The sequence below is a fragment of the Bos taurus genome, chromosome 3 (genome assembly GCF_002263795.3).
Source record: "Bos taurus isolate L1 Dominette 01449 registration number 42190680 breed Hereford chromosome 3, ARS-UCD2.0, whole genome shotgun sequence".
Lineage (NCBI taxonomy): Eukaryota > Metazoa > Chordata > Mammalia > Artiodactyla > Bovidae > Bos > Bos taurus.
Genome location: NC_037330.1, coordinates 83,831,798 through 83,859,376, shown reverse-complemented (window position 1 = coordinate 83,859,376; position 27,579 = coordinate 83,831,798). Strand labels below are relative to the sequence as shown.

Here is a 27,579-nt window from a genome sequence, read left to right as displayed (position 1 = left end):
ATTTATTTTTTATTTTTAAAATTGTTAAATTCACTTACTAATTTATTTTTAATATTACTTTATTTGTTTAATTATTTGTATAATTTCATGTTTAATAATGGCTGTCACCAACAACTGGCTTGCAGAATTCCTGAAAATGGAACAACCTGCTCTTGCAAGCAGACTTCAGCAAACATTGGGGGATGAATTACAGGGACCCACTGGCCACTCTCTGCTCTAGTGTTTGGCTCATAAGGAAGGAAGGAAGAGAGTTGGCCGAGATGGATGGGTAAACTGCTATTACAGAACATTTCTCAGAGCTTTTATTTAGCTTTCAGTGCTAAAGGAAAGGACTGTAGTATCTCCTAGCGTGATAGTAAAAGATTGGGTACAATGACAAAACAGAATGAGATAGCAGCAGTGACAAATGAAGAAATCACAGAGAAAAAACAAGAATAAAAACAATCTTACTTTCACACTGCTAAAACAGCTCTTTGCTCGAGATGACTTGATCCTGCGGTGCTTGGTCAAGAGCATTTAATTTTCAGAAAATTAGCCCAAGTTCCTCATGCCTGATTTAAGCCATTGCAGCCATCGTCAGCTGGTTTCATTGCCACTTCACATTTGTCTGTGTGTCTGTAGTGGAATGGAAATGAGCCCCAGGTGGTGTCTGAAGCAAGGCGTGTGGAACTCTGGGGACTCAGAGCAGATGACTAAGGGGAGGTGACAAGCTTCAGGATAAATAATCACAGAGAAAAGGAAATATGAGGGAAAGAGTCATGTCATGAGTGTATTGCCACCTTGTGTAGGGTTTTCTCCTCAGCAAATACACCATGAGAGATGGGCCTGGTATTTTAGATAAATGGACTATTGATATAGGGAGTATAAATCATAATTAGTACCATTTACCATATTTGAGTTTATATAGCCACAGTGAGAAATCATTAGCTCCAGTTTTGAAAGTGAAGGGCATGGAGTTTGGTGAATGCCCTTGACCTTTATAGCCAACAACACTAAGACACTCATTTTCTTACCTTCCAGGAGTAGAATGACAATTGCCTTCTTTATTTCACACCCATGCCTCCCCCACATCAGAAAGTATTCTAACTTAAACTGGTTAGATGGAAAAGACACTTGAAAGAGGTACCATCTTTTGTGAATCAGTTCAAATAACATGTTATGAGCCCATCTTCAGAGGGCTGGTACTATTCTAGGGCCTAAGGTTATAGAGAGAAAAGATACCCTCAAGCAGGGGGGCAGTTAAGAAAATAGGAATTTTAAACACAGTGTGTTGTGCACTGTGATGGAGATGTGTACAGGATAGTCTTATAGCCACCCTTATATCACCTTCAGGTGGAGGTGAGTTAACTCAGATTTCAGGAAGGGCTTCATGGAAGTGACACTGCTTTTGGTATTGAAGTGTGAATGGAACTTAAGTTACATATAAAAAGGAGGGATGAGAAGCCCTGCAGAAAAGTGAAACACAGAATACATTCTGGGACCAATTGGAAGTTTGGAGTGCCAGAGCTTAGAATTGGAGACTTTGTCTGTCTGTCTCTGTTCCCAGGGAATCTGAAAGGAAAAGAGTGAGAACAAGATGAGAAATGACTTCATATTTTACTTGAGGCTAGTTTTCCAGTTATTGTCTGTCTGAGGATTTTCGTGATCTGACTCAAGGGGTGGGACTATCATGTCAAAGTGACATTTGATGGAGAATTACCAGCCAGATATGTCCATGTCATGTTTATATTACTGCTCTATGTTTCACTGCAGCTGCTGCCCATTCACACTCTGAGGCTTGGCATGGAAGTGGATTCCTTTGATGGGCACCATTATATCTCTTCGATTGCTCCAGGTGGTCCTCTTGATACACTGAACCTCCTACAGCCAGAGGATGAACTTCTTGAGGTAAAAATTTTGAGGGGGGAAAAAAGATACAGCACAAGAATTTTTAAGTTGTAGGAAAATGTGTTCTCACTGGAAATCCTGAGTTATATCACCAATGCCAATACAATGTGAGCTACTAGAAACTGAAAAATACTTGTTGACTATCCATGGGGTTGCAAAGAGTCAGACATGACTGGGTGACTGAACAACAACAAATACTTAACAAAACTGTACTGTATACTTGAAAGTGGCTGAAATAGTAGATAAGTATTCTTACCACACACACACAGTATGGAAACTATGTGAGGTGATAGATATATTAATTGGCCTCATTGTGGTAATGATTTCACAATATATTTATCAAGTCATTTACATTGTATGCCTTAAACTTGTACATGTTACATGTCAATTATATCTAGATAAAGCTAGAAAAAATAAACATGAAGAAAAATGCTAACAACTTTATGTAGTGATAAGAGAAGCAGATGATATACTTTCAGTTCATTATCTCTATCCTTTGGGACTCCTGGGATGTTCTTTTTTTGAGTGCTTATTTTCATGATTAAGAAAGAACCTAATTTCCCACTTCAGTTTGACAGCATAATTTTTTTTTCAAAATTCTTTTTTTTAAGACTCTAATCCCTGATCCTTGTTTGAAACATGCACTTGTATTTATTTGAGGGTTTTGATAACCTCCAGCTAATATTTTACTGACTGGCTTTCAAACGGTCTCTTTGGGACTCCCTCCCCCCAAGATGGCAGCCTCTGGTGGGCTTACTCAGGTTTCTGAGCCTCTCTTCAGTTGGAGCAATTCTAGAGCACTTATGCTTTGACATGAATCCTTGAGAGATTTTATTAGATTGGAAAGTTCTATCATCAACACAGCAGACAAATCCAAGCACCAGCCCTTAATTTTATAGATAAGAAAATAAGGCATTGATTTCCCCCAACTTTACCCACTAACAGAATTATGACTTTAGTTCATCTTTTGTAACTTCCATTTCACTGGTTTTTCAGTACATCACACTACTTTCAGGGAGGCTAAAAAAAAAAGTGGGCAGTAGCCAAACTTAGAGAAGGCTGTGTAGGAAAGGGTTCTTCCAAGTGTTAGATCCACAAGAAATCCTAAGTTGGGTGTAATAGAATCAACCTAGTTGCCTTGGCCAAGATTAGAATTTCATGGGCCTGGAAGTAGAGATTTCTTTCTAAAATTGTATTTGTTTAAAGTGAGGTGGCAAGGATAGCAAATAGGTTTCTTGTTGGATTTTTTTAAAAGTAGTGTTCTTTCACCTGGAGGAGTATGTTGAGAATTTCGAGTTGAATTTTAAGGTCGGAGAAAAAAGTACTGTGGCTATTGGCAAATTTGTTCATAAGCATAGGAGGCCAGGTGTTGGGATCCTGTTTTAAGGTGTAATAAATGGCTTATTTTTTATAAGTGTTCAAGAAATGATGTTGGGATGCTTAATGTGAATTAATGCCCTAGACTTTATCATTTATGGGAACTTGGTGCTGAATCATGTCTTTCTCTTCTTATTTGCACAGTATATGGCCTAATTTTATGGTATCACACATGATAATCTACAGATTGGAGGCCATTTGGAAAATATTTCCATAATATGTAGTTATGAGTTATTGAGAAATGGGATATATTTATTTGGGAGATACAGAAATATAAGTAAAAAGCAGTTTAGTTTCCTTTTTTTGTGGTAAATATACATAACATAAAATGTATCATTTAAGGCATTTTTAGCTTACAACTCAGTTGCAGTGTATAATTCATTACTAGTACATGGTAGGTGATAAAGAAATGTTGTCTGGATCTGAGTAAAGAAAGTGTGGGTGATCCCAGCCATCAGCTGAGTCCCCTGTGCCTTAGCTGAGATTGGAATTCCAAGGGCCTTCTGCCTTGTAATAGAACGTGTTGTAACAAGGTAGCATGCAGACTGGTTGAATTCTTAAGTATTGATTTCTGGTGAAGGAACTTGGAATAGGGGAAGAAGCACAGATTTGGAAGTCAGAAGAGCTGCTTTTGGTTTTGAATTTGCCCCAGCTGAACCATATGTCCTAGCATGTCCCTTTTTTTTTTTTTGAGAATCATTTTCTTCATCAATAAATGCCTGCTTCACTCTCTGTGGGGATTTAGTGAAATATCAAACACGTAAAGATAATGCTTTATACATTATCTCACTGTGAGACACTGGCAACATCACTACCGTGTAAAGTTACAAGCAACCTTTATGGGGTAGGATTGAATGAAGTAGTGGGACAATACTAGAACAGTATTATATACTCTGCAGATGAATACGTGTGTGTGTTTTCTAGCCCCGAATTCTGAATAACCGGGACTTGACAGTACTTAAGAGGGTTTCAAGAGTCTAGAAAAATATTGTAAACTCTAAAATACAAATTGGCTTCTTCTGAGCAACTAAATATAGAAATTAAAAAGTCCCTTAAAGTTAGCCAAATAAACTCCTAAACTGTGTGTGTGTGTTTAATGTACTGCTTAGAGCTTAAAACCAGGAACACAAATATGCTCAGGGTTAGAATACTGTGCCAAGTCTCAGCCCAGAGCAGCTGTTTACAGTGGCCATAAATCCCCTTAGATAGGAGTTGCTAATGGGAAATGTGACCAGTCCCTTTAGTGATAGAGAGTGGTGAAGAGGACCACCAGGCATTGCTATAATAATTGGAGACAATTCAAATGAATAAATAATGAGCTAAATAAATATTTAAGTGTACTCCAAGATAAAAACCTGAAAAGTGATTTTCTAATTTATTGAAGTAGTATGAAGCACAAACTAAAATACTTGTGCATGGGTAGAGTTCCTGCTTTGGTTATATCCACTTGCTTTACTTTCAATATGAATTACTCCCTATTTGGTTCATTTTAGAACTTTCTGTGCTTGTGGTGCTGGTTGGCACCATGGATATGGTGTGAGCAGTAACATGGATCTCCCTCCCCGTTTTTGTGTGAAGATTGACTTGCAGTTCTTCCAGGAAAAAAATCTTTCATCCGATAACTTGCTCTCCTCTGGACCACCTCCTCAGTCATGAAGTCCTGGGAGACTTCCTAGGACTAGTTCCCTGAAGCACATGTGGGCCTCTTTACTATGTGGTGATTTCTTTGTAAATAATTAAGAGGCAGGGAGATTATGTCTGGTCTGATGCTAAGTGCTGGGTATGTTATAGGCGAGAGTAGTTTCAAGGGATGAATGATGGGGCTCAAACCACTGTTGATGGGATGCTTCTAACAAACCACTGTGTTCGTATTCTCTGAGCAATGATAGATTTTGTGGAAAGGTTCTCCCAGGAAAGTCAGCCCTGTCAGTTATCTGGACATTAGCACTGCGCCTGTCAGAAATTAAGACCAGACCAGAAATACCTTTAAAACTAATAATGCTGCTGAGCTCTCCCAGGAAGGTAGGAGTCATATGTGAAAAGATTATTTGTTGCCTGGATTGTGTTCATATCTTAGCTTTTTGGGAGTGGCAGATGGATGAGAGAGCTCCTGGAGCTAAAGTCATATGTATGAAAAATTAGAATAAACTTATTTTTATTAGTTTATTCTAATAAACTAATTAGAATAAACTAATGTTTCTAAATCATCTTTAGTGCAAAGAATTGTTACTATGCACTAAATATATGAAATTTAATCTTTTGGTGATAAGCAATAATTATTAATAATGAACAGTTGATTACCATTTTGTTCTTTTAAACATGTGGGACCCTGTGTATAATAATTTGGAAATCTGACACACTTCTTACACTTGATGGCTGTGTAAGGGCAGAGTGTGTAAGAATAAATCTGAGGCAAAGTTATGTGTATTTTTTTTCTATAGAGGTGATTTTCTAGGATGATATTGAATTTATGGAATGAGAAAGAAAATTGTGAGCTGATGCTAAATTTGACAGCTAAGTATCCTAGATTTTGTTACCTATACATTGTAAGTTGAACAGTTTGTAACAGCCTTAAAAATCAGTGTTAATATCTCTATCGATATGCCTATAAAATGAAAAAGCAAAAGGAAGGGGTCTTAAGGCTGTAATTGGTGTTTAGTGTGTTTAAGGAGAGATGGGGAGTAAATGAGAGAATACTTTGGGATATAGGAAGGAGAAAGCAGGGAGGTGTGAAAAATTTGGCAAATCACATTCCCAGTAATAGTTGAACTCTGAGCACATTTTATACTTTATTCACCAAACTCAGTAAAACCTTAACTTTCATTTTTATCAGTTTTAGAGATTTCTGGGGTTTTTTTTTGTTGTTGTTACTACTAAAATGATTGCACTTAGGCCCTTTTGTTTATAGGGAAAAGAAAGTGATATCCTGTTTTCATTTTGATAGATTGATGTAAGCAAGAGTTTTGTTTTTTTTTTTTTTTCCATTTGGGACCTCCTCAATTCTGACTTATCCCTTGTCTTTCTAGGTCAATGGCGTGCAGCTCTATGGGAAATCTCGCCGAGAAGCAGTCTCCTTTCTTAAAGAAGTGCCACCTCCCTTTACCTTGGTTTGTTGTCGACGGTTGTTTGATGATGAAGCCTCTGTAGATGAACCCAGGACCACTGAAGTCTCCCCTCCTGAAGTGAAGGTACTGAATGGATACACGTACTGTGGTTCTCATAAGCAAGTCCTGGCATCAAAGATGCCCCCAGAATGTATTGAGATATGAAGGAGGTGGGAAAAACCTCCTACCTCTCTTACTTGACAACAGCATCTCTCAAAGAAAACAATGTATAGCTTTTCAGATGGTTACTTTCCATTAATGTCATTTTTTTTACTTGAAAGATTGGTGACATTAATGTGCATGCTCTTTGATTTTAGAAAACCCCTTTTTGGTAATTGCCTGAACTCGTTACTTTTAGCTCCCAGTTCTACTCAGTTTATCTTAATAAGTTTAAGATGTTGGTAAGTGTTGAATATCTAATGGACTTCCCTTTTTCAGAGCTTTAAAAACATGGAGATCTATGACCAATTTTGAAGTGAGTCTAAAAATTGCTGTAAAAGCCTTTTTAAGGTCAGAGAATAAAGTAACACTTTCTGTGCCTCTGGAAGTCTTTTTTTAAAGAGCATTGTAATTATGAAAACAGTTTTAAGCACAGGTTTTGCCATCTTATGTTATGTGTAGCTTTATCTTTTTATGTCACCTTTTCCCTTTCTGGACTCTTTTAGATTATAATTCATTAACACCAGTTTAGACGCACAGGGCTGGTCCTTTTACCCACCTGCCATCTGATTTTCAAGATACGTAGACTAATGATTTTGAATCCATAAGCAAATAGCTTGACTTTCTATTGATCTCCTTCCTCTGAAAACAAGGGTGCTTATTGTACGTACCTTATCAATGGTGAGAGAAGGAATTGAAGTAATGTGTGCACTCTTAGTATAATGTCTTGCATAAAGACAGTGCTCACTGAAAATTAGTGATGGCTGTTCTCAACTCCTCCCACCCACCTGTCTTTGTTTTGTGATTTCCTAAAATACAAGAGTTAGTACTGTCCTGTAGTCACAGATACTTTAGTGTATGTTAAGTTTGTTTTTATGGCTCCTGTGGGCAGAGACCAAATCTTAAAATTATTTTGTATCTCTAGGTGTTTTTATTCTTTACTGAGCATATAAGAAATGTTTAGTAAATCATTGATTGTTGCTGATAATTTTTTAAAATGTTTATCTTGGTATTTGTATTTCAAGAAAGGGACTCAAGTACCACACTTTGTGATTTTTGCAGTCTTTACTAAAATTAAATGTGGGCAATAGCTTACCTCAAAAGGTTGATAAAAATGCCGTTAATCTAATCTTACAGTGTGTGTAAATCACCAACTCAGCTTGCTGACTCTGTGCTCCCATCCGTCATGCTTTACCACAATGGGTAAACAACAGCTTTGAATTATGCTGGAATGTCAACCTTGCTGGCCATTAGTTGATTGCTTTCTATTCTGTAAATACCGTAGTTATGCAGAATTGATTGTATCAAAGTGATATATATATCAGGTTGGCATATAATATCTACTTTTGGTGCCTTGAAATTTATATAAACTTGGGTTTTAAAATTACATGTGGTTTCTTAAAATCTGGCTCTCTTTTCCATCTGTCTCTTTCTCATTTATCTCAATACAATCTTAGGTTCTTAAACCCTCTCTGGTTAGGCAGCTCAGCCAAAATTCTAATGCTCATTAATCAGTGAAGGTATTAAATGCCCCAGTAAAACATCAATCATATTGTATTAACCATTGTGACTTTCCTTTGTATTGGAAAGTATAGTTTTCTTTTTAAATGTATCATTTCCTCACATCAGACTGATATAAACAGAAGTTTATTGATCCAAAATATTCCCCCTTATTTCAAGTTCTATTATCTAAGAACCAAGAAATTGTTCCCTTGTTTAGCTTCAATCTACTATGTCCTTCAGGGAAAGTTTGAGATCTGGTCCAGCCCTAATTTTAAAATGTTTTTGTATTAGCTATGGTGCCTTACTCTTCCATAATACAGGAGTGTCATGACCACCAGCTTTGATTCTGTTATATGGATTTTCTTAAACTGGTCACTCAAAATTATATTTGTAGGAATGGTATCAGTTCAGTTCAGTCACTCAGTCATGTCTGACTCTTTGTGACCCCATGAATTGCAGCACGCCAGGCCTCCCTGTCCATCACCAACTCCCGGAGTTCACCCAAACTCATATCCATCGAGTCGGTGATGGCATCCAGACATCTCATCCTCTGTCGTCCCCTTCTCCATTTTATTTACTAAGTTCATTCAAAGTTTTTAGAAGTAGACTTCTTAAAGACTTATAGCTTTGTTTAGAAAGAGTGTCAAGGGAAGGCCACTCAAAGATAGATTATCGATTCATTATGTATTGAACAAGCATTTATTGAGTGTCTACTATGAGCCATGCAATATTTTGTGTTGAGGGGATGACCATGGTAAACTCTATGATAGCCCACATCAGTGTAGTCCAGAAGCTAGGCATTTTGTTAATTGCCAGGGCCACAAAGAAAAAGAAGATAATTCATGAGCCTTAATTAGAAGTTTAGACTATTTGGAAAAGATAAATCACATGAACATAATGTGTGTGTGTGTGTGTATGCTCAGTCGCTTAGCCATGTCTGACTCTTTGCGACCCCATGGACTGTAGCCCCAGCCAGGCTCCTCTCTCCATGGGATTCTTCAGGCAAGAATACTGGAGTGGGTTGCCATTCCCTTCTCCAGGGGATCTTCCCGACCCAGGGATTGAACCTGCATCTCCTGCATTGGCAGGTAGATTCTTTACCAGAGCGCCACCTGGGAGGCATGAAAATAATACAATGCTATAAATAGTATAAAAGCAGAAGATTGGAGCAGCTGTTCTGCGTAGTCAACTCATTGGTACTCTGTCATTTAGCTTCCTAGAATTCTAAATGGCAGTGACTCTCCCTGAAAGGAGGGAGCTTGGAATAGCGGGGTATAGGAGTGAGAAGTCAGGCAAAGTAACGAAGGATCTGTGTACTGTGGACAGTTGTGCATGCCTACTTCCTCCAGGATCAGGGTTTCATTGTTTCAACTCTGGTTTTCACCTGTTTTTAGACTTACACGAGTCCCAAAGACTTGGATTTTTTTCAACTTACTTTTCTAGTTAAATTTTTCTTGAAAACTTCTAGGAGCCAAAAGAAGTGGTATCTCTGTGTCCTATCCTAGCCTTTCTCTGTGTTGGTATCTTTTTCTCTCTCATTGTAATTATAAATTCAGGTGTTGCTACTGAAATGTCTTATAAGCTTTGACTTTGTGTGATGTTTTCATATTTTCTTAAATTGCATATTTTTCCTTTTATGCTTCTAATGGGATGACAGAACTCATTTTAGTATAAGAGGTCAGTGTTAATACTTTGAATGAAACAGATACTTTAACTTAAAAAAAGAAACTATATGAACAATCTGGTTTTTTTCAGTGCTTTAATTTTCATGAAGATTTTATATTAAGTATATGTGTCCCAGTGCATGCCCCTTTTAAAAAATTAAAAAGAAAAACTATGCATGCCAAAAAGTATCCTCAGTTTGAGGAGAAGCAATGAGATTGCTGATGTGTTCATTTTTTTCAGTATTGAATGGAGAGTGTTTTGAAGTATTTATGTTCCTTGTTATTTCAGGCTGAATACAATGTAGATGTCAATACCGAAGAAGATGATGATGGGGAATTAGCACTGTGGTCTTCTGAAGTCAAGATTGTTGAACTAGTGAAAGATCATAAAGGCTTGGGATTCAGCATTTTGGATTACCAGGTATAAGAACCTGTACAGAATTTTTTGAAGCAATTAGTTTTTATTAAAGTTATATGAAGGAGTAATTGTTTAAAGCTCCTACTGACTTAGGCAAAACTGAGTTGTTTAATGTAAAATGCAACTGTCCAAAGGCAGGGTATTGTAATTACTATTGTTACCTTTAAAGTTGATAAATTCCTTAGTTAATAAAATGCTAGATGATATAATAACGGGACAATAAGGGAAGCGGTAGTTTTATACCCATGGATGCTTTTAGAGACTGGGACTTGATGAATTTTTTTATATGGAGGGTTTTTTCCCTCCAACTTTATTGAGATGTATTTCACATACCATAAAATTCACCCATTTAAAGCATACAGTTCGGTTGTTTTTAGTATATTCAAGTTGTGCAACCTTCACCATGGTCTAATTTAAGAATATTTTCATCACCCCCAGAAAAAAACCCTATACATATTAGCAGTCATTCCCAATTCTCACTCTCTTCTCCCTTCCTTTCACAGGAAGGTTTTTATAGTTTTGCCTATCTATTAATCTCAGTGAGCGTAACTAAGTAGAACTGTTCTTGGTGAAATTTATATTTCTATTTAATATAGAACATATAATATTTATGTATTTGTATGCCTCCTAATTATAAGTACAGTAAAGTTACTGATGCATTTGGGGTGGGGAGAGCAATGTGAAAGGTCATCATAAGACATTTATATGTTATACCAGTTTACCAGTTAAAGTATTTTTAGACCATCTGATTATCAGGGGGAATTAAAACTGTTGGCAAGAAATCTCTTCACTTTTAAGATGCATATTTTAATACATCAGTGCTGCCTAAACACATTGTGGTTTAATAAAGCAAAATGTACTCTATCAAAGCACATAAAATGCCAAGTGATATAAAAATCAATTTTTTTTTAAATAAGGCAATCGGGAATAGATGGAAAGAAAAATACTTTGAGAATTATGTAAGAACATTAAATTCCATATTTCGGCAGTGTGGTTTAACATTACTGAAATAGATTATGTCTATTTTATTTTTGCTGGCATATTTCTATGCCAGATAACCCTCTTCGTTATTGGAAGTTCTCTTTGGAATATTATTGAATTATGAGTTGTTGATTCCAAATAATGCATATTTTGAGAAATCTTTATCAAGAAATATTAATACTGTAAAATTCTGGAAGTTTATATGTTGTTTAATATTAGGGTATATAAAATAAATGGCTGATACTTTTTCCTCTTCAGTGTTGCCCTATTACCTAGTATAGATGGTAGATGATTGATAAATATTTGCATAATGATCAAGTAACATTTAGGTTAGATGAAATTAACTGGGACTGAATGAACACATTCAGTTGTCTTTATTGTTGTTGTTAATATGTCAGAGAAGGCAATGGCACCCACTCCAGTACTCTTGCCTAGAGAATCCCATGGATGAAGGAGCCTGGTAGGCTGCAGTCCACGGAGCCGCTAAGAGTCAGACAGGACTAAGCGACTTCACTTTCACTTTTCATTTTCATGCTCTGGAGAAGGAAATGGCAACCCACTCCAATGTTCGTGCCTGGAGAATCCCAGGGACGGGGGAGCCTGGTGGGCTGCCGTCTATGGGGTCACACAGAGTCAGACACGGCTGAAGAGACTTAGCAGCAGCAGCAGCAGCAACGTGTTAATAGTTGTGATTTAGTTTAGAAAACCCCTTTCAGATGTGGTCTTAGATATTCGGCTGTATTTCCACTATTATTGGAATCTATATGTTTTTGCATTCTTATAATGATTGCTCTTATCCGTTTAAAAATGTTATCTGCAGGTTTTATATTTAGAATATCGCACATGTTAGAGAAATGCTTCAGAAATTAAAGAAAACTCAAAAACGTCAGTAGAAGATGGAAAGAAAAACTTGATAGTCTTTAACAGTTTAATCCCTAGCTAAGAGAAAAATTCTTTTGATCAGTTCTGAGCTTTACACACACACGCATATAGTATAGTATATATATGTGTGTGTATTATATATGTATATGAGTCAGTGCTTAACCCTTTTCATTGTATTCATATAGGTATGTGTTGTAACAACCTTTGTTTTTTTTTTTTTTAATTTTGTTTTAATTTGTATCTTCCTCACAATCACCATTATACATATAGATGTTTATTTCTGCACAGATTATAAAAAGTAATTTTACTGTAAAAGAAATGTTAGATATTCTTGCTTTTGTGCTTATGGGAGAACTGATTGAATAAAAATTTCATTTTCTAAATGCTACTTTGATTCACATTAAAGGGCTCAGCATATTTATTTCTACAGCTAACCTTGGAAGAAAAAGCATTGTCTTAAGTTGAATGTTTTTCTTAAGTCAGCCTTAAATACGCTTATAGTTGTACACAGCACAGTTTCAGCATTTGTCAGCTGTATGTAGAACTGTTATCTACTTTGACATTTAGATGGCACGTAAACACAATATAAAATTTGGTTTTGAGCAAGTTAATTAATCGGTTGTACCATCCCTTGTTGATAATTAGGTAATAAATTCTAAAGTTCGAAAATATTTTTTGCAGGGCCAGGTGAAAGTTTAGCAAAAGCCACGAGAGGTCACGTTCCTGGTTATTATTGAATTTGATGCTTCATGTATGAATTGATTAGGCAGCTGAATAGGGCTGACGCTGATCTTCACCCCCAACTCCAGGCTTAGCATATTTCAAATAAGAAGTGCTATAGGAATATCTTAACCACAGAGAGAATACTTTAGTAGAGTGGGAGAGCTTCTAGGTTGTAAAAGACCTGCATTAGCAGTATTGAAGAGATTGAAAAGTTAGTTTGAATTTTAAGTTAACCATGTTTCTCACTAATGAGTTTTTCTGTAGAAAAATAAGAACTTCCTCAAGAGTCTGACAAAATTAGATACAATATCTAATTTGTAGGTGTTTTTACAATTTCTTTATGTATAAAATGAGGATAATGTTTGGCTCAAACAATTGTTTTGGATTAAGTAAATTAATATGTAAAGATATGGGAAATGTTATATTTATTTTGGAAATGTCAGTGTTATTAATAATCATCTAATTTAGAAAACAAGCACAAAAAGTCTTGATATTGTCCTCATACTATAGTATAATAGGGAACCATACTACAGTATTTTTGTATTCTATCAATTTTAACCATCTAGTTAGATTAGAGAAACTGATGAGTAGATACCTTTGTAAGGACTTCCTTGGTGGCTCAGACGGTAAAGCGTCTGCCTACCATTCGGGAGACCTGGGTTCAATCCCTGGGTCAGGAAAATCTCCTAGAGAAGGGAATGGCAACCCACTCCAGTATTCTTGCCTGGAAAATCCCACAGACAGAGGAGCCTGGTGGGCTACAGTCCATGGGGTTGAAAAGAGTCAGACGCGACTGAGCGATTTCACTTTCACTTTACCTTTGTTTAGTGAAGTTTAAATTTAAGTGTAAAATTATGTTCTCAAATGCAGCCAACGCTTGATGACCCATATATGAATTACCCAATTGTGGTTATAGCCCAGAAATTTACTTTTTACCTAAATTGAGCCAAACCTTAGGAAGAGATGAGTGAGCAGACAAAGGATCTTGAACTGGTCTTGGAACGATGGGGTGGCAATCTGGACAGGGAATTCAGTGAGTCACCAGTGATGGAAGTTGTGTAGCTGAGCAGAGAAAAGAAGCAGATCTCTGTACTTCAATGAAAGAGCTGAATCTGATACACAGATCTACAGCTGAGTCATATGGCCAAAGAGGAAAGTGTGGCAATTCATTTTCATGAAAAGCATTTTAAATAGACTGGGGTGAAGGAGGAGGAGAAAGAAACACAGAAGACTTAGTAAATATGACTCAGGTTGTAAGTCTCCTCATTAAATTTAGGGCAAAGTGATTGTAACTTTTTTGGCTGTGATTTGAATGGAAGTAGGACACTTGTTCGGAGAAGGCAATGGCACCCCACTCCAGTACTCTTGCCTGGAAAATCCCATGGACTGAGTAGCCTGGGGCTGCAGTCCATGGGGTCGCTAGGGTCAGATATGACTGAGCGACTTCACTTTCACTTTTCACTTTCATGCATTGGAGAAGGGAATGGCAACCCACTCCAGTGTTCTTGCCTGGAGAATCCCAGGGATGGAGGAGCCTGGTAGGCTGCAGTCCATGGGGTCGCTAGAGTCAGACATGACTGAGCGACTTCACTTTCACTTTTCACTTTCATGCATTGGAGAAGGGAATGGCAACCCACTCCAGGGTTCTTGCCTGGAGAATCCCAGGGACGGCAGAGCCTGGTGGGCTGCCGTCTATGGGGTCGCACAGAGTCGGACACGACTGAAGCGACTTAGCAGCAGCAGCAGCAGCAGCAGCAGGACACTTGCTAGTCTCATGTATGTCTAGATATTGCTTCGTGTCATGGTTACTTAAATTCTGGCCCTGTGTGTGCACCATATTGAAAGAGCCCTTTGTCACATAACATCATGCCTTATAGGACTGTGTTATAGAAAACAATGATGTGCACTGTTTGTCAAGGACATGAATGTTATGGCTCAACTGTGTACTGTTTCTAAGCAATATAGAATTCTTCAAAAACTTGGTTATAAGTTTTTATAGTATATATATATATATTTTTTTTTTTTTTGCCAAAGATAAGTAGATTACATACCGTGTCCTACTTATCTTTGTCTTGATTTCCCATAACTGATATGTATTATCTTTATTCTTGGAAATATAACTAATGCTGATATTGATATTGGGCTTCCCTCATAGCTCAGTTGGTAAAGAATCCGCCTGCAATGCAAGAGACCCTGGTTGGATTCCTGGGTTGGGAAGATTCCCTGGAGAAGGGATAGGCTACCTGCTCCAGTATTCTTGGGCTTCCCTTGTGGCTCAACTGGTAAAGAATCTGCCTGCAATGTGGGAGACCTGGGTATGATCCCTAGGTTGGGAAGATCCCCTGGAGAAGGGAAAGGCTACCCACTCCAGTGTTCTGGCCAGGAGAATTCCATGGACTGTATAGTCCATGGTGTCACAAAGAGTCGGACACGACTGAGTGACTTTCACTTTCATATTGCTATTAATCCTAATATTAATCCAGATAATGAATACAAGTTCAATAATAGCTAACATATACTGAGTGTTTGCTGTTCGCTAGTCTCTGTTCTAATTGCTTAATGTATTCCTAATGAGAACTATATGTTATCCTCATTTCAGAAGTGAGGAACCTGAGGAACAGAGAGGTTAAGTTAGTTGTCCAAATTCACACAGCTACTGGTTGGCAAAACTAGAGTTTGAATTGCCAGAATCTGTGCTTTTAACCACCACACATACTACTTCTTTACTTATCAGTGGTATTTCCATGCTCATTTTATTATAGAGAATTCCTGTAATAAATTTATTGCAGCAAATCTTCCTGTTTTTTTCAGCTTGCTAAACAGTCTTATATCTTAAAGACAAGCTGCTAGATAGTATTCTCATTTTCAGTGGTTATATGAAAGTTTAGTAAGTATTAAAAATTAATAGAGTGTGCTTATATGCACTGTGTAAAAGCTAGTGTTTATTGCTTCAAACGAAAATGATCACAAATTTAAGAATCCTAAATTAGTGCAAGTAATTTGTTGTGGAATAATGTTCAATAATGAAGCAATTATTAGGTAGTCTGAGAGCCTGTAATTTTTAATTTCTACCAAAAAGCTTGAGATAAATTTGGAAGTGTGTGGATTTTACCTTCAGTTGACCTTATAAATTAAACATTGCAAGTGGATATTTTCTGGTGTTTTGATTTATGTTGAACTTTAAATAACCTCTCATGATTATAATTCACTGGAAATGTTTGACGTTAGCCAATTTCTGAACATTAGCCATGATATTGCCATTCTTGATACTTCTGAATTTTAGTGATTTAGCAGGTAAAATTTATTAACCAATAATTCTCGTCCCTCCTACACCCCATTCCTCAGTTCTCTCCCTTCCTGATATGGAAACCAAATTCAATTTTTGCCAAAGCAGATATTTTTGAAAGGCTTTGGGTTTTTCTGAGACACTGAGAGAAAGAAAAATAGAAAGCATGATAGCACAGCCATTGAGAGGTAATTCATACATAAATTCATACATAAATATTGTTAGTAACACTTGAAGAACTCATTTGAAAGACCAAAGATTGCTGATTAAAAAAAAATCATTAAAATATAACTCCCTATAAAAATTAACAGTGATTATTTTTTCTTAGAAGAAATGGGTTGTAAAACTTCAATAGTATAAATATGAATATAAAACATTGGGGTACTGCTGAAGTGAAGTGAAGTCGCTCAGTCATGTCCAACTCTTCGCACCCCATGGACTGTAGCCTACCAGGCTCCTCCCTCCATGGGATTCTCCAGGCAAGAGTACTGGAGTGGGTTGCCATTTCCTTCTCCAGGGGATCTTCCCTACCCAGGGATCAACTCCAGGTCTCCTGCATTCCAGGCAGAAGCTTTAACCTGTGAGCCACCAGGGAAGCCTGAGTCTTGGATATATTATTCCTTAGTATTTGTGAGAAAAATATAGTGTGTAGTTTTTACCTGACTTACTCTATTAGATGAAATTCTTAAAAATTTTTTGAAAATTATTGGAAGGGAGTGTATACATTTTATGTATGTGTTTTTTTTTTCCTTATGTGTGCAACATAATAACATTTGGTATGTATTAAAAGTGTTTTAAAAATAAGTAATATATATATATATATATAGTGTATAAAAATTCAAAGGTACGTAACACTATCCTGTGATGGGTATACATACTTCTGACCATAATCCCTCACTTTTTATGTCCCAGATAAAAACTCCTGATTTTCTTGTCTGTCTTTCCAGAGATATTTTATACAGGTACAATTATATAGTGGTAGTTTTCTGATTGTTTAATGTTTTTTTTAATTTTTTAATGCATAAATAGAATATGTCATACAATCTTTCAGTACATTGCTTTTCCCCCTTCCATTATATGTTCTTGCATTTTAGAATTTATGTGCTAAGTCGCTTTAGTCGCGTCTCACTCTTTGCGACCCTATGGACTGTAGCCCACCTTTCTCCTCTGTCCGTGGGATTCTCTAGGCAAGAATACTGGAATGGGTTCCCATGCCCTCCTCCAGGGGATTTTCCTGACCCAGGGATCTAACACTTGTCTCTCTAGTCTCTTGCATTGGCAGGTGGGTTCTTTACTGCTAGTACCACCTGGGAAGCCCCTAGAGCTACCTCATATTTTTAAATGCCTGCATACTATATTATTGCTGTTGTGTAATCAGTTATTTAACCAAGCTCCTGTACTCAGTTGGGGGGTATTTCAGATGAGACTGTAGTGGATATCCTTATCATACTCTTTTATAAAAAATATGCAAGTATATCTTGTGATAAATTCCTAGAAGAGGAATTGCTCATCAAAAGAGCATTCATCCCTTAAATTTTGATACATTTTTACCAAACTGCTTGAACATAAATGTTTGTGAGACTCATGTACTTAGACCACTTAAAATTGATATCTTCTGTAATTTCTTTGTTTAAATAATTTTATGAAAGATAAAGTGTAAGTAGGTGCATAATTCATGGGTTTGCTAATGGTTTTCTACAATATAGACAGATTAAGTAATAGCAATATATAACTATCAACTTTGTTTTAACTTTATATTGTCAGTAATTAATTTACTGACCTTTATAGCTAAGAGATGGAGAAAGGAATGGCAACCCACTCCAGTATTCTTGCCTGGAGAATTCCAGGGACAGAAGAGCCTGGCAGACTACAGTCCATGGGGTTGCAAAGAATCAGACACGACTGAGCGACTAACACTTTCACTTACTTTCACATGTAGCTAAGAGAGGGCATAAACTATTTATATTCAGACTATGATTTTTTTTTAATCATTTATTTATTTTAATTTGGCTGCACTGGGTCTTAGTTGCTGCATGTGGGATCTAGCTCCTTGTCCAGGGATCGAACCCAGGCCCCCTGCATTGGGGGTGCAGAGTCTCAGCCACTGGACCACCAGGGAAGTCCCCAGACTATGATATTAATGCACCAAAATCTATTCTATTTTTTCCACCACTTTTAATCTTGTTATCAGAAGCTGGACTTTAAAAATGGAAGAAATTAAGGACTTAATATTTGCAACAAGATTTGAGATTTTTGAGGGGCTTCCCTGTAGCTCAGCTGGTGAGATTTTGGGTGAATGCTGCTATCATTACATAGTCTTTAGTAACTTGTAGAAGCCCACTATCTTTATGTTCGTGCCAATAGATTAGTTTATTGAATCTGGGGTATAGAATTTGATAGATATTGATATAATTTAAACATGTAGTAGTACCTATATTAGTAACATTAAAAAATCAGGTTCAAACCTGTACTGTTTCCAGAATCTAAAATATTCAGGATGGAAATGTAAGTTGTTATACAGTTCCACTTTAATTAATGCTCAAGGAATCTTATAACGTGGCCACCAGGATATGGTTTTGGGTCTGTTTTTTCTTTCTGTTTTTATCTTTTTTTTTTGTAAGGAACTCTGGGTCTTATTCATCCATGTAGGATTAAGATATTGGTACTAAGTAAAATGCAGTCAGTCTGCTCCTAATGGTAGTATCCGTGTTCTTGGAAATATCAATATATCCCACAGCCTACTGTTGAACAAACCATGCAGCTGCATTTAAAGGTCACTTTTGCTCAGTGGAACTTAGGACTGATAAAGACCCAATCTTTGCTCATCCTGATCCCTATCCACATTTATTTTTATTAACATCAAAGTACTGTAAGCCCCATTGCCAACTGGGCTGAAGCTTTCTTTTCACAGAGGATTTGCTTCCTTCCCCTCTATGGGAAAGTTCCATATCCTTTAAATCATTTTAAGCTGCTTCATTTGAAAAATAATTCTTCATAGTGTGTTCATGGAGTGGATTGATTGTGGCTACTGGGGAAATTCTCTCATGGCTTAAAGATTGCTTTTCAAGCCTGCGAAGTGGGTGAATGAAGGGAGGCCACTCCTGGTGTGTGGAGTTTGTAGTGTGCTCAGGATGACGACTGACTCGAAAACACCACAGTGCAGCAAGACTAAAGGCATCAGGAGACCAGAAGCCACTTAATCAGAGATCAAAGAGGCTGTGTGTACATCAGCTTGAAATCCAGATAGTACAGATCAAAAGCTTGCCTTAGCAGGGCAGCTGCTGGGGGATGAAGTTAGCAGGAGGCCTTAAAGATCTTAAGTCAGGCCTGATGTTGAACTTTGCGGGAATTTCATGGCTCCTCTGGAATATGAATTTGGCAAAAAATCCCATTGTGTCTAACGGGGGAGAGAGAGAATAGAGGGCAGGCAGCAAATGCTTGTCAGCTGGATGGTGCTTTCTCAGAGGGTTGTGCTCCTTTTCATAAATGTTTCTTAAGGACTCTTTCTGCATTAATAGAAGGCATTGCTGAGGAGGAGGAGATTCTGAAAATGATACATTTGTTATATTACCTTTAGTGAGTGTTCTAGAAATGGCTGAATGATAAATATTAGTGTTTATGAAACGACCGTGGAAAGCTAAAATATAGGCATAAAGGTGCTCAGGTTTACTGCAATACCTGGTAAATATTTCTTTTCTATGAAATGCTCAAAACATTCCAGGAAGTTAGTGACTGTCAGTCTGGCTTTGCATCTCTGTCCCCCATGTAACTAAAAACAGAACAATAACTTTTTTTTTTTCCCCTGAAGTGGAAAAAGTTTGTCTAAAGAGAAAACTCAGCCTCTAGAGCTGTTTCATCACCAGTCTACCTCTACGTGTGAGTGTGTTTTGAAAGTTCCCGCTGGATTCTGATGTCAGTGTTGAGAACCATGCTAGTAGATGAAAGTCATAGCCCTTCCTAGAGTATGACAGAAGGGTGGAATCAGATCCACCAGCAGGTATTACGAACCTGTTTTCCTAAGGCATGGTGGTTTCTACTGCGCTGCCCTGTTTGTGGGTGTCATTTGGAGCTGGGCAATGGTCCAGAGAAGCCATGCTCTCCCAGTGAGGGCTGGACAGTGGTGTTGCCTCCTTCTGGTACCAAAAGCCTAATTTGTTAATGAGGCATGAAAGGAGATCGTCTGCCTGATCTTGACATACCCCTTCCCAGGGCTCAAGTTTCGCTTACGGCAGTTCCCGCTGTGTTTTACTTTAATCAGGTATTATGTTCACCAGTATGCCACTGTGAACATAGCATCAGAAAGGACCAGGATTTGCCTTCTGGCTATGACATCCTCCTAGGACTTTGGACAAGCCTGTTAATCTTTCTTATATAATAATCTCTAAAATAGAAATAATATTTGCCTTTTAAAGCTGTAAAAACTAAATAAAAGATGTATATAAATGCCTACATTTTCTGGATATAAAATAATGTGTTCCTAGTTACTGAAAAATGATGATGATGATGATTCATAAAAATAAAGTCTAAGCATAGACTTGCTATACTTATTATTCATTATCTCCTTCCAAAAATTATTATTCATTTATGAACTGGTATGGGGATATAAAGATGAAAGGATCCACTTCCTTTCAAGATCTTATTTAACAAATGTATATGGGGCATCTCCTATACTAGGCATTGTTCCAGACACTGGGAATATAGAAATAAACAAAATAGGTAAGAGACCATCTGTCCTTAGGGAGTTTAAATTCAACTGGGAGTAAAGAGACAGTGGATAAATAAATGTATGTTAAAATAGAATGAAATAAACAGACTTTGGGACAATTCTCTATAATACATTATGATTTTAGCAGTGGTAAGAGACTTGTGATAATTGTTTCTTAGGATCCAGAGAGGCCTCATGGGGAACTGGGGAACACTTTGTACACAAACAGGTGGTAGGCACAGGAATGTCCTAGAATTGGTAACTTGGCCCTGCTTTTGGGTCTTTATTTTCTTTAGTAACTGTGAACTGTTTAATATCTATCTAAACTTTCATGTTTTATTCCTTTTAATGAAAAAAATCCTTTGAGAAATTTTCTAATATTTGTAAGATATGGCTACCATTTCACATGATGATAATAATGGCCAGTAATTATGTCCTGCTTACACATACTGGTTTAATTATCTCTATAGCACCTCGAGGCACATCCTACAAACATCCTCATTTTATAGATGAGGAACTTGATGACAGGAGGCTAAGGAATTTGCTCAGGATCATCCAGTTAGTAAGCAGCGGAGCTGGGCTCCCAAGTCTGTGGCCCAGCAATGTGAAAGTACGGCTTTTAGACCAGAAACAACACTGGTTCTTCATAATGGTGGCTTCAGTGAAAGATGATAAAAGTTTCTAATTCTCTTTCCAGGGAGAAACATTTAGTACGGTCCCAGAAGGGTGACTTCACATTTCCCTGAATCCTTGTGGTCTCTTGCTCTTACTCCTCTTATCTAACCAAGCTCTTTAAAGACCCAATGGCCATTCACTGCCAGAGAGTAGAAACTGTGCATGTTTTACCTTATGTTTCCTAGTAGGACTCCTTACTGTTTCTCTGGTGTGGTTTCAAAGTTGGCAAAGTTTTGTTCTGCATATCCCAGAGTGCTGGTTGTCCTTTCAAGGACTGAAAAAAAAAAAGATCACAGAATCTTTTCTAAAGAACGGAAAGCATCCTGTGTCCTTTGATGGTGATTGTCAGAGAAGCTCACAGGGTAGAGATGGCTCCTGTCTTTCAGTATCTGCTTTAAGGAGGAGTGAGGGCTAAGGAGCCCATGCTGCCTTGAGCCTCCCTTCAGGTACAGAGGTCTGTGTATCTGAAGAGTAGGAGGTCAACACTTCACTGTCATGTATTAACATGTAAGTGTATTATCAGGGATGGTTTAGCAAGAGCCTCCCTTCAGGTGCAGAGGTCTGCATATCTGGAGACTGTGAGGTCAACACTTCGTTGTCATGTATTAAAATGTAAGGGTAATTAATACCAGGGATGGTTTAGCAATTGATAGCACTGTTGGGCTAAAGCACACATGCTCAGTTGAATTTAGAAGGCAGTAGATAAGACAGTAATTGTTAAGTCCTCAAACACATATGTCCAATCAACTTCTTTTCCATCATCTTCCTGGTAAACAGTAATAAAAGGAGTTACAGCAAGAATAAGAGTAAAAGCACTTATGAAGTGATTACTGTGGGCTTTCCAAGTCCTTAATCATGCCTTATCTCATTTAATGCCTTAAATAACTATGAAATCTGTATTATTGTCATTTCCACTTACAATGAGAAACTCAAGTCTGAGAGATTAAACAGTTTCAACAGTATCACTCAGCTGGTATCTGTAACTGTTTAGCTTACGCTGAGAGTAATTGGTTTGGAAAATTAAAATAAATTTCAAAACTAATACTTTAAAAAAGCTTTTAAAAGTTTTCTGTGTCTATACTTTTCCAGCATCATAATAACTTTCAACTAATATAGTTTTTCTCTAGAAGATAATAGGATATCAGTTTCAGTTCAGTTCAGTCGCTCAGTCATGTCTGACTCTTTGCGGCCCCATGGACTGTAGCACGCCAGGCTTCCCTGTCCATCACCAACTCCAGAAGCCTGCTCACACTTATGTCCATCAAGGGATGTATCTTATTTATAAATTCATTTTCTTCTAAAAATTTTTTTGGGTAAAATACACATAACATAAAATTTACCATCTTAATTTTTAAGTGTATAGTTCAGTTGTGTTAGGTATATACACATTTCAACTAGTGTTACTTTAAAAAATATTTTAATTTATTTTTTAATTTATTTTTGGCTGTGCTGGGTGTTCATTGCTGTGTGGACTTTTTTTCTAGCTGTGCTGAGCAGGGGCTATTCTCTAGTTTCAGTGCATGGGTTCTCATTGTGGTGCTTTCTCTTGTTTCAGAGCATGGGCTCTACAGTGCATGGGTTTTAGTAGCTGTGGCACATGGCCTCAGTAGCTGTGGCTCCCCAGCTTTAGAGCACAGGCTCAATCGTTGTGGCACATGGGCTTAGTTGCTCTGTGGCATGTGAGATCTTCCCAGAGCAGGGATCAAATCTGTGTCTCTTGCATTGGTAGGCAGATGTAATGTAGTTAAAATAGAGGGTGTGACTTTGTCCTTGAGTACTACCATCAGCCTGGTGGAATCCCAGCCATTTCAGCCAAGTGATGGTGGGGCTTTGAGATAAAGGATAGCTGTGTGGTTCATTTTGTTTTGTTTTCCTTACTAATAGTAGAATTCCTGGGCCAGAAGTGAATAGTAAATATATAAACAATTACAGCATGATATAAAATTTTCAAAAGATGAGATATCCAGAGACAATATTTCGTATCCAAGGAGAATACCAACTAGGAGATTAAGAAGGGAAAAGGTAAAGTCACGGGGCTCTGCTTGAATCAATTAAATTGTTATAATGTTTAAAATAGATATTTAAAATGTGAAACTATACAGAATAAAATGATGTGCAAGCCCATGTATTTTTTCCTCTATTTTAGATTGTATGTTGATCTTTTAGCAAGTTGCTCTGTCCACTTCTCTCCTAGTGCTCTTTTAATTGCCTTGTGTGCTGTGCTTACTGTGCTGCTCAGGGACTGTTTCAGTCTACGTATGATGCGTGGAAAAATCTATTCTTAATGTCTAAGAGTATTTAGGAAGTAATAAGACACAAGGAGCCAGGAACCATATCAGTTTAATTTATCTTGAGTGCACTGAAAGTATTTTGTGGGCACTTATATTTTGAATGTGATGGTATTGTGGTAATTGGTATGATTAGTGTACAACTTGGCTATATTATAAAATAGTAAAAAAAATGGGGTTAGAGTCTGATAAGATAGCATAGTCATTATTCATTAGAATCATTTGGTTATTGCCTTGCATTCACTATAAATCCATTTCTTTCTCTTTCCTAAAAGTAAATGCTTAGCTTATTGGTCAAGTCAGAAGATGCTCTTTTAGTGTAATTAATTACCTCCTGTTATCTTAAACCAGAACTATGCTAGTGATTTTAATTCAACTAATAGTCTCTAACGTGTCTTTTGTTGCTATCAAGAAATGGTAAAAAAAAAAAGTTGTTCTAATATTCATCTTATAAAAAAGAGCACATGTAAATATTTTGTTGTATCTTTTGTTTTGATGGTGGACTACTCAAGGAAGTTAGAGATTGCATAGTTAAGCAGCATTTTTATGAGTTCTTCAAAGACATTACTAACTACATTTATTCCATGTTTGTGACCAAAGTGTAGTCTTTTTCATTGCTGATTCTGTGTTTTGAATTAACTTCTGTCATTCCCTACTTTTTATAGTGGTTTTGTGACTATTTTGGTAGAAATTAGTAACAAATTTGACTCAAGCTATTCTGTCAAATTTAGTTATAGTATTTAGGAGTTGGGGAAATGGATCACAACTGTCACGTATCCAACTGTCCCATTTTACAATTAAGGAAACTGATACAGAGAAATCAAGAACTTGTGAAATTGTACACAGTCAGGCTGGGGGCTCAAAACTTGTTGCTTGACTTCTAATACACACCCATTCTACCACTAGCGAATTGAATGGCTGTTTTCACTGTCTTTTCTTTATCTATATTTTCTTCTTTTTAGAAGAATGTTTGGATTCCTGTTTCCTGACTGACATTGGTCACTGGAAATTTTAATTCACACCAGCTGTACATCAGAGCTCCTGCAGATCACTATTTTTTCATTAAGATCTACACATCTCTGTGTGTGTGCGTGCGTGTGTAAAAGAATCTTTGCTTTGCCCTTCTTTACACTCAATTCCTTCTTCTGCCTACTTCTACTATGAAATAGCTGGCTGTCTTGTTTTTAACCTTAATGGTTTCTTTCTGTGTTCTCCATTTCAGTAACTTCCTTGAGATTTAGCTGTTAACTCACTTCGATTTTAACTTACTACTCTTTGGTTCAAAAAAGTATTACCACGTTTAAGAGTATAGTCTTCAGACCTAGAACAAATTCATAGAGACAGAAAAAAGAATAGCGGTTACCAGGAACTGGGTATTGGGTGGCTGGCGGGGGGCGGGTAGGGGGGAATAGAAACTCATTTAATGGGCATGGCGTTTCAGTTTGGGAAGATAAAAATGTTCTGGGGTTGAATAGTGGTGACAGTAGTTCAACCATGTGGATGTACTTGCCACTGAACTGTACACTTGAAAATGGTTAAAATGGTACATTTTATGTTATGTGTTTTATTTATATATTTATTTATTTTTGGCTGTGCTGGGTCTTGGTTGCTGCGGGGCTGTTCACTAGCTGTGGTGCACAGCCTTCTCGCTGCGGTGGCTTCTCTTGTTGCAGAGCACAGGCTCTAGGACATGCAGGCCTCAGTAGTGGCTGCGCGTGGGCTCAGGAGTTGTTGCTCCCAGGCTCTAGAGCACAGGCTCAACAGTTGTGGCACATGGGATTAGTTTCTCTGCAGCGTGTGGGATCTTCCTAGACCAGGGATCAAACCCATGTCTCCTGCGTTGGCAGGCACATTCTTTACTATTGAGCCACCAGGGAAGCCCTATGTTATATATTTCAATACAATAAAAGGTAGTAAGTCAAAAAAGAAACAAGTATACCCTTCCAGAAACAAATATTTGTCTCCTTGCTACTTTCATAGTTTTCTCTCAGTTGACCATTATTTAGTTGGAGCAATTCTCTTATCAAATAGTGTGTGCCAGCTGCCTTGTGTTATCCAGAAATTAATGTATATAGAGACTTCCAAATAATCCTTGAGACACAATTCCTCACACTAATGTGAGTAACTGTTTATGGAGTAAAATTCAGTAGCCTGATTCTGTAATAATGTCACCACAATAGTGAATTCATAGGTTAGGAGATCTGATTCGTAGAGCACTTTCTGTCTCACAGTTGTCTGAAGCTGTTTTCCTGGTCATTCTTTGGACCCATTTCCTTTTGGTGAAGGACTCCTGTAAAAGAGGAGAGTACGTGTTTTGGTGTGGTGAACTGTCAGCACAGAGCTGTAGTGACGTAGGTACCATGTTTCTCCTCATAAGTTTACTATCGGCCAGCTTTGTATTTTATTTTACCTAGTTGACAATAAGTGTGAACGTTATCTGAGGTAAATAATTTTTACCCAAAATAAACTATGGCCTATGTCTTTGCTGTCCTATTGTGGTCTCTACATTCTTATTCCATTATTTAATGTTTTAAAAAATTTGATCCATCACCCGGAGTGGATTTTTCAAACAAGAAGAACAACCCCAGATTTATCCTTTGTTTTGCATTCATGTAGTTAAGTCATTGTTACCCCTTGATTTTTGTTTTCCTTCGTTGGAGTAGTATCACAAACATGTAAAAGTTGAATGTCAGAAGTGTCCTTGGTTTATATCTTTTATTCCTGTTTTTCTAAAAAATGCCTCTTACTGAGGCATTGGCCAGTTTATTCAATGTGAGCACTTTTCTTCTCGTTTGTTTCCTCTGTCTCTTTTTTATGTAACATTTCCTGCTTCGTGCCTTTCCACTGAGTTTGCCTTGGTTGCTTGCTTGTGTCCATTATTTTAGTTTTGGAGCAGCTTTAAGGAGAGCGCTCTCTACCTCTTCTGCCTGATACCCTTGTCTCTGAGAGAGCCCAATTCCAACTGAACCGCCCCTGTACGGTGCTGTAGTTTATGTGAACTCCAGTCTCTTTGATCTATGGGAATGTATACAAATATTCATATAATACATTTTTATAGACACTTCAAAACTTCGAATTCCATCCATTCGGTCGTAATGGTTGTCACATGTTTGTATGTATTCACCTGTAAATGTTCTTAGCTCACCAAAGAAATGGATTCTTGAGAACCTAAATGTAAATTGACATTGGCAAGGTGCTTCTTTGGTGGTCCAGTGGTTAAGACTCTGCCTTGCGACACAGGGGACACAGGTTGGGGAACTAACGCCTCACTGCTGCGAACAGCTAAGCTTGCCTGCTGTAACTACCGAGGCCTGCATGCTGCAGAGCCTGCATGCCACGACTTGAGAAACCGAGCACCGAACTAGAGTACGTGTGCCCCAGTGAGGATCCCACACGCTGCAACCAAGACTCCACAGAGTCAAAGAAATAAATAAATTAAAAAATAAAATCAGCAAGCGCATGTTTAACTGTCTACGTAGGCACGCTGTACATTCTGTGCGTTCTTTCGACTAACTACCAACATATAAACCTCTGGTGGTCAAGTAGGGTATTTAAGGGGCTCAGTTTTATACACTTTGGCAAGGTGTTAATAAATATATGTTCTAACAATTTACTTTTTCTCAGCATTCATTCATTCAGCAAATGCTTACATTAAGAAGCTGTATCTCATAAGTAGCTAAAAGCATAAACTCTGGAGCTTAACTGGCTGGTTTAAATTCTGGTTCTATTACTTACCAATTGTGTGTTTTGGTTATTTATTTTTTCTCTGTCTTAGTATTTTCATCTGCAAAGTAGGAATGATAATGGAACCTACCTCACATTGCTGTGAGGATTAAATTGATTCAAAGAGTTAAGATATTTAAGTCATGCCTGGTGGCATGGCAAGAGCTCAGTAAGGGTTGAGAGTTGGTTGTTACAAATGATGGG

The 27,579-nt window shown here is 37.4% G+C and overlaps 1 protein-coding gene across 5 annotated transcripts in view; it reads left to right on the top strand.

Annotated features, from left to right (window-relative positions):
- Nucleotides 1-27,579, top strand: part of PATJ (PATJ crumbs cell polarity complex component) — a 381,060-nt gene that overhangs the window by 76,779 nt on the left and 276,702 nt on the right. For all 5 annotated transcript variants that reach the window (XM_024989559.2, XM_024989560.2, XM_024989558.2 and 2 more), the window contains 3 exon segments: nt 1,753-1,887; nt 6,291-6,452; nt 9,984-10,115. In XM_024989559.2, the coding sequence (XP_024845327.1) occupies nt 1,753-1,887; nt 6,291-6,452; nt 9,984-10,115 (429 nt within the window).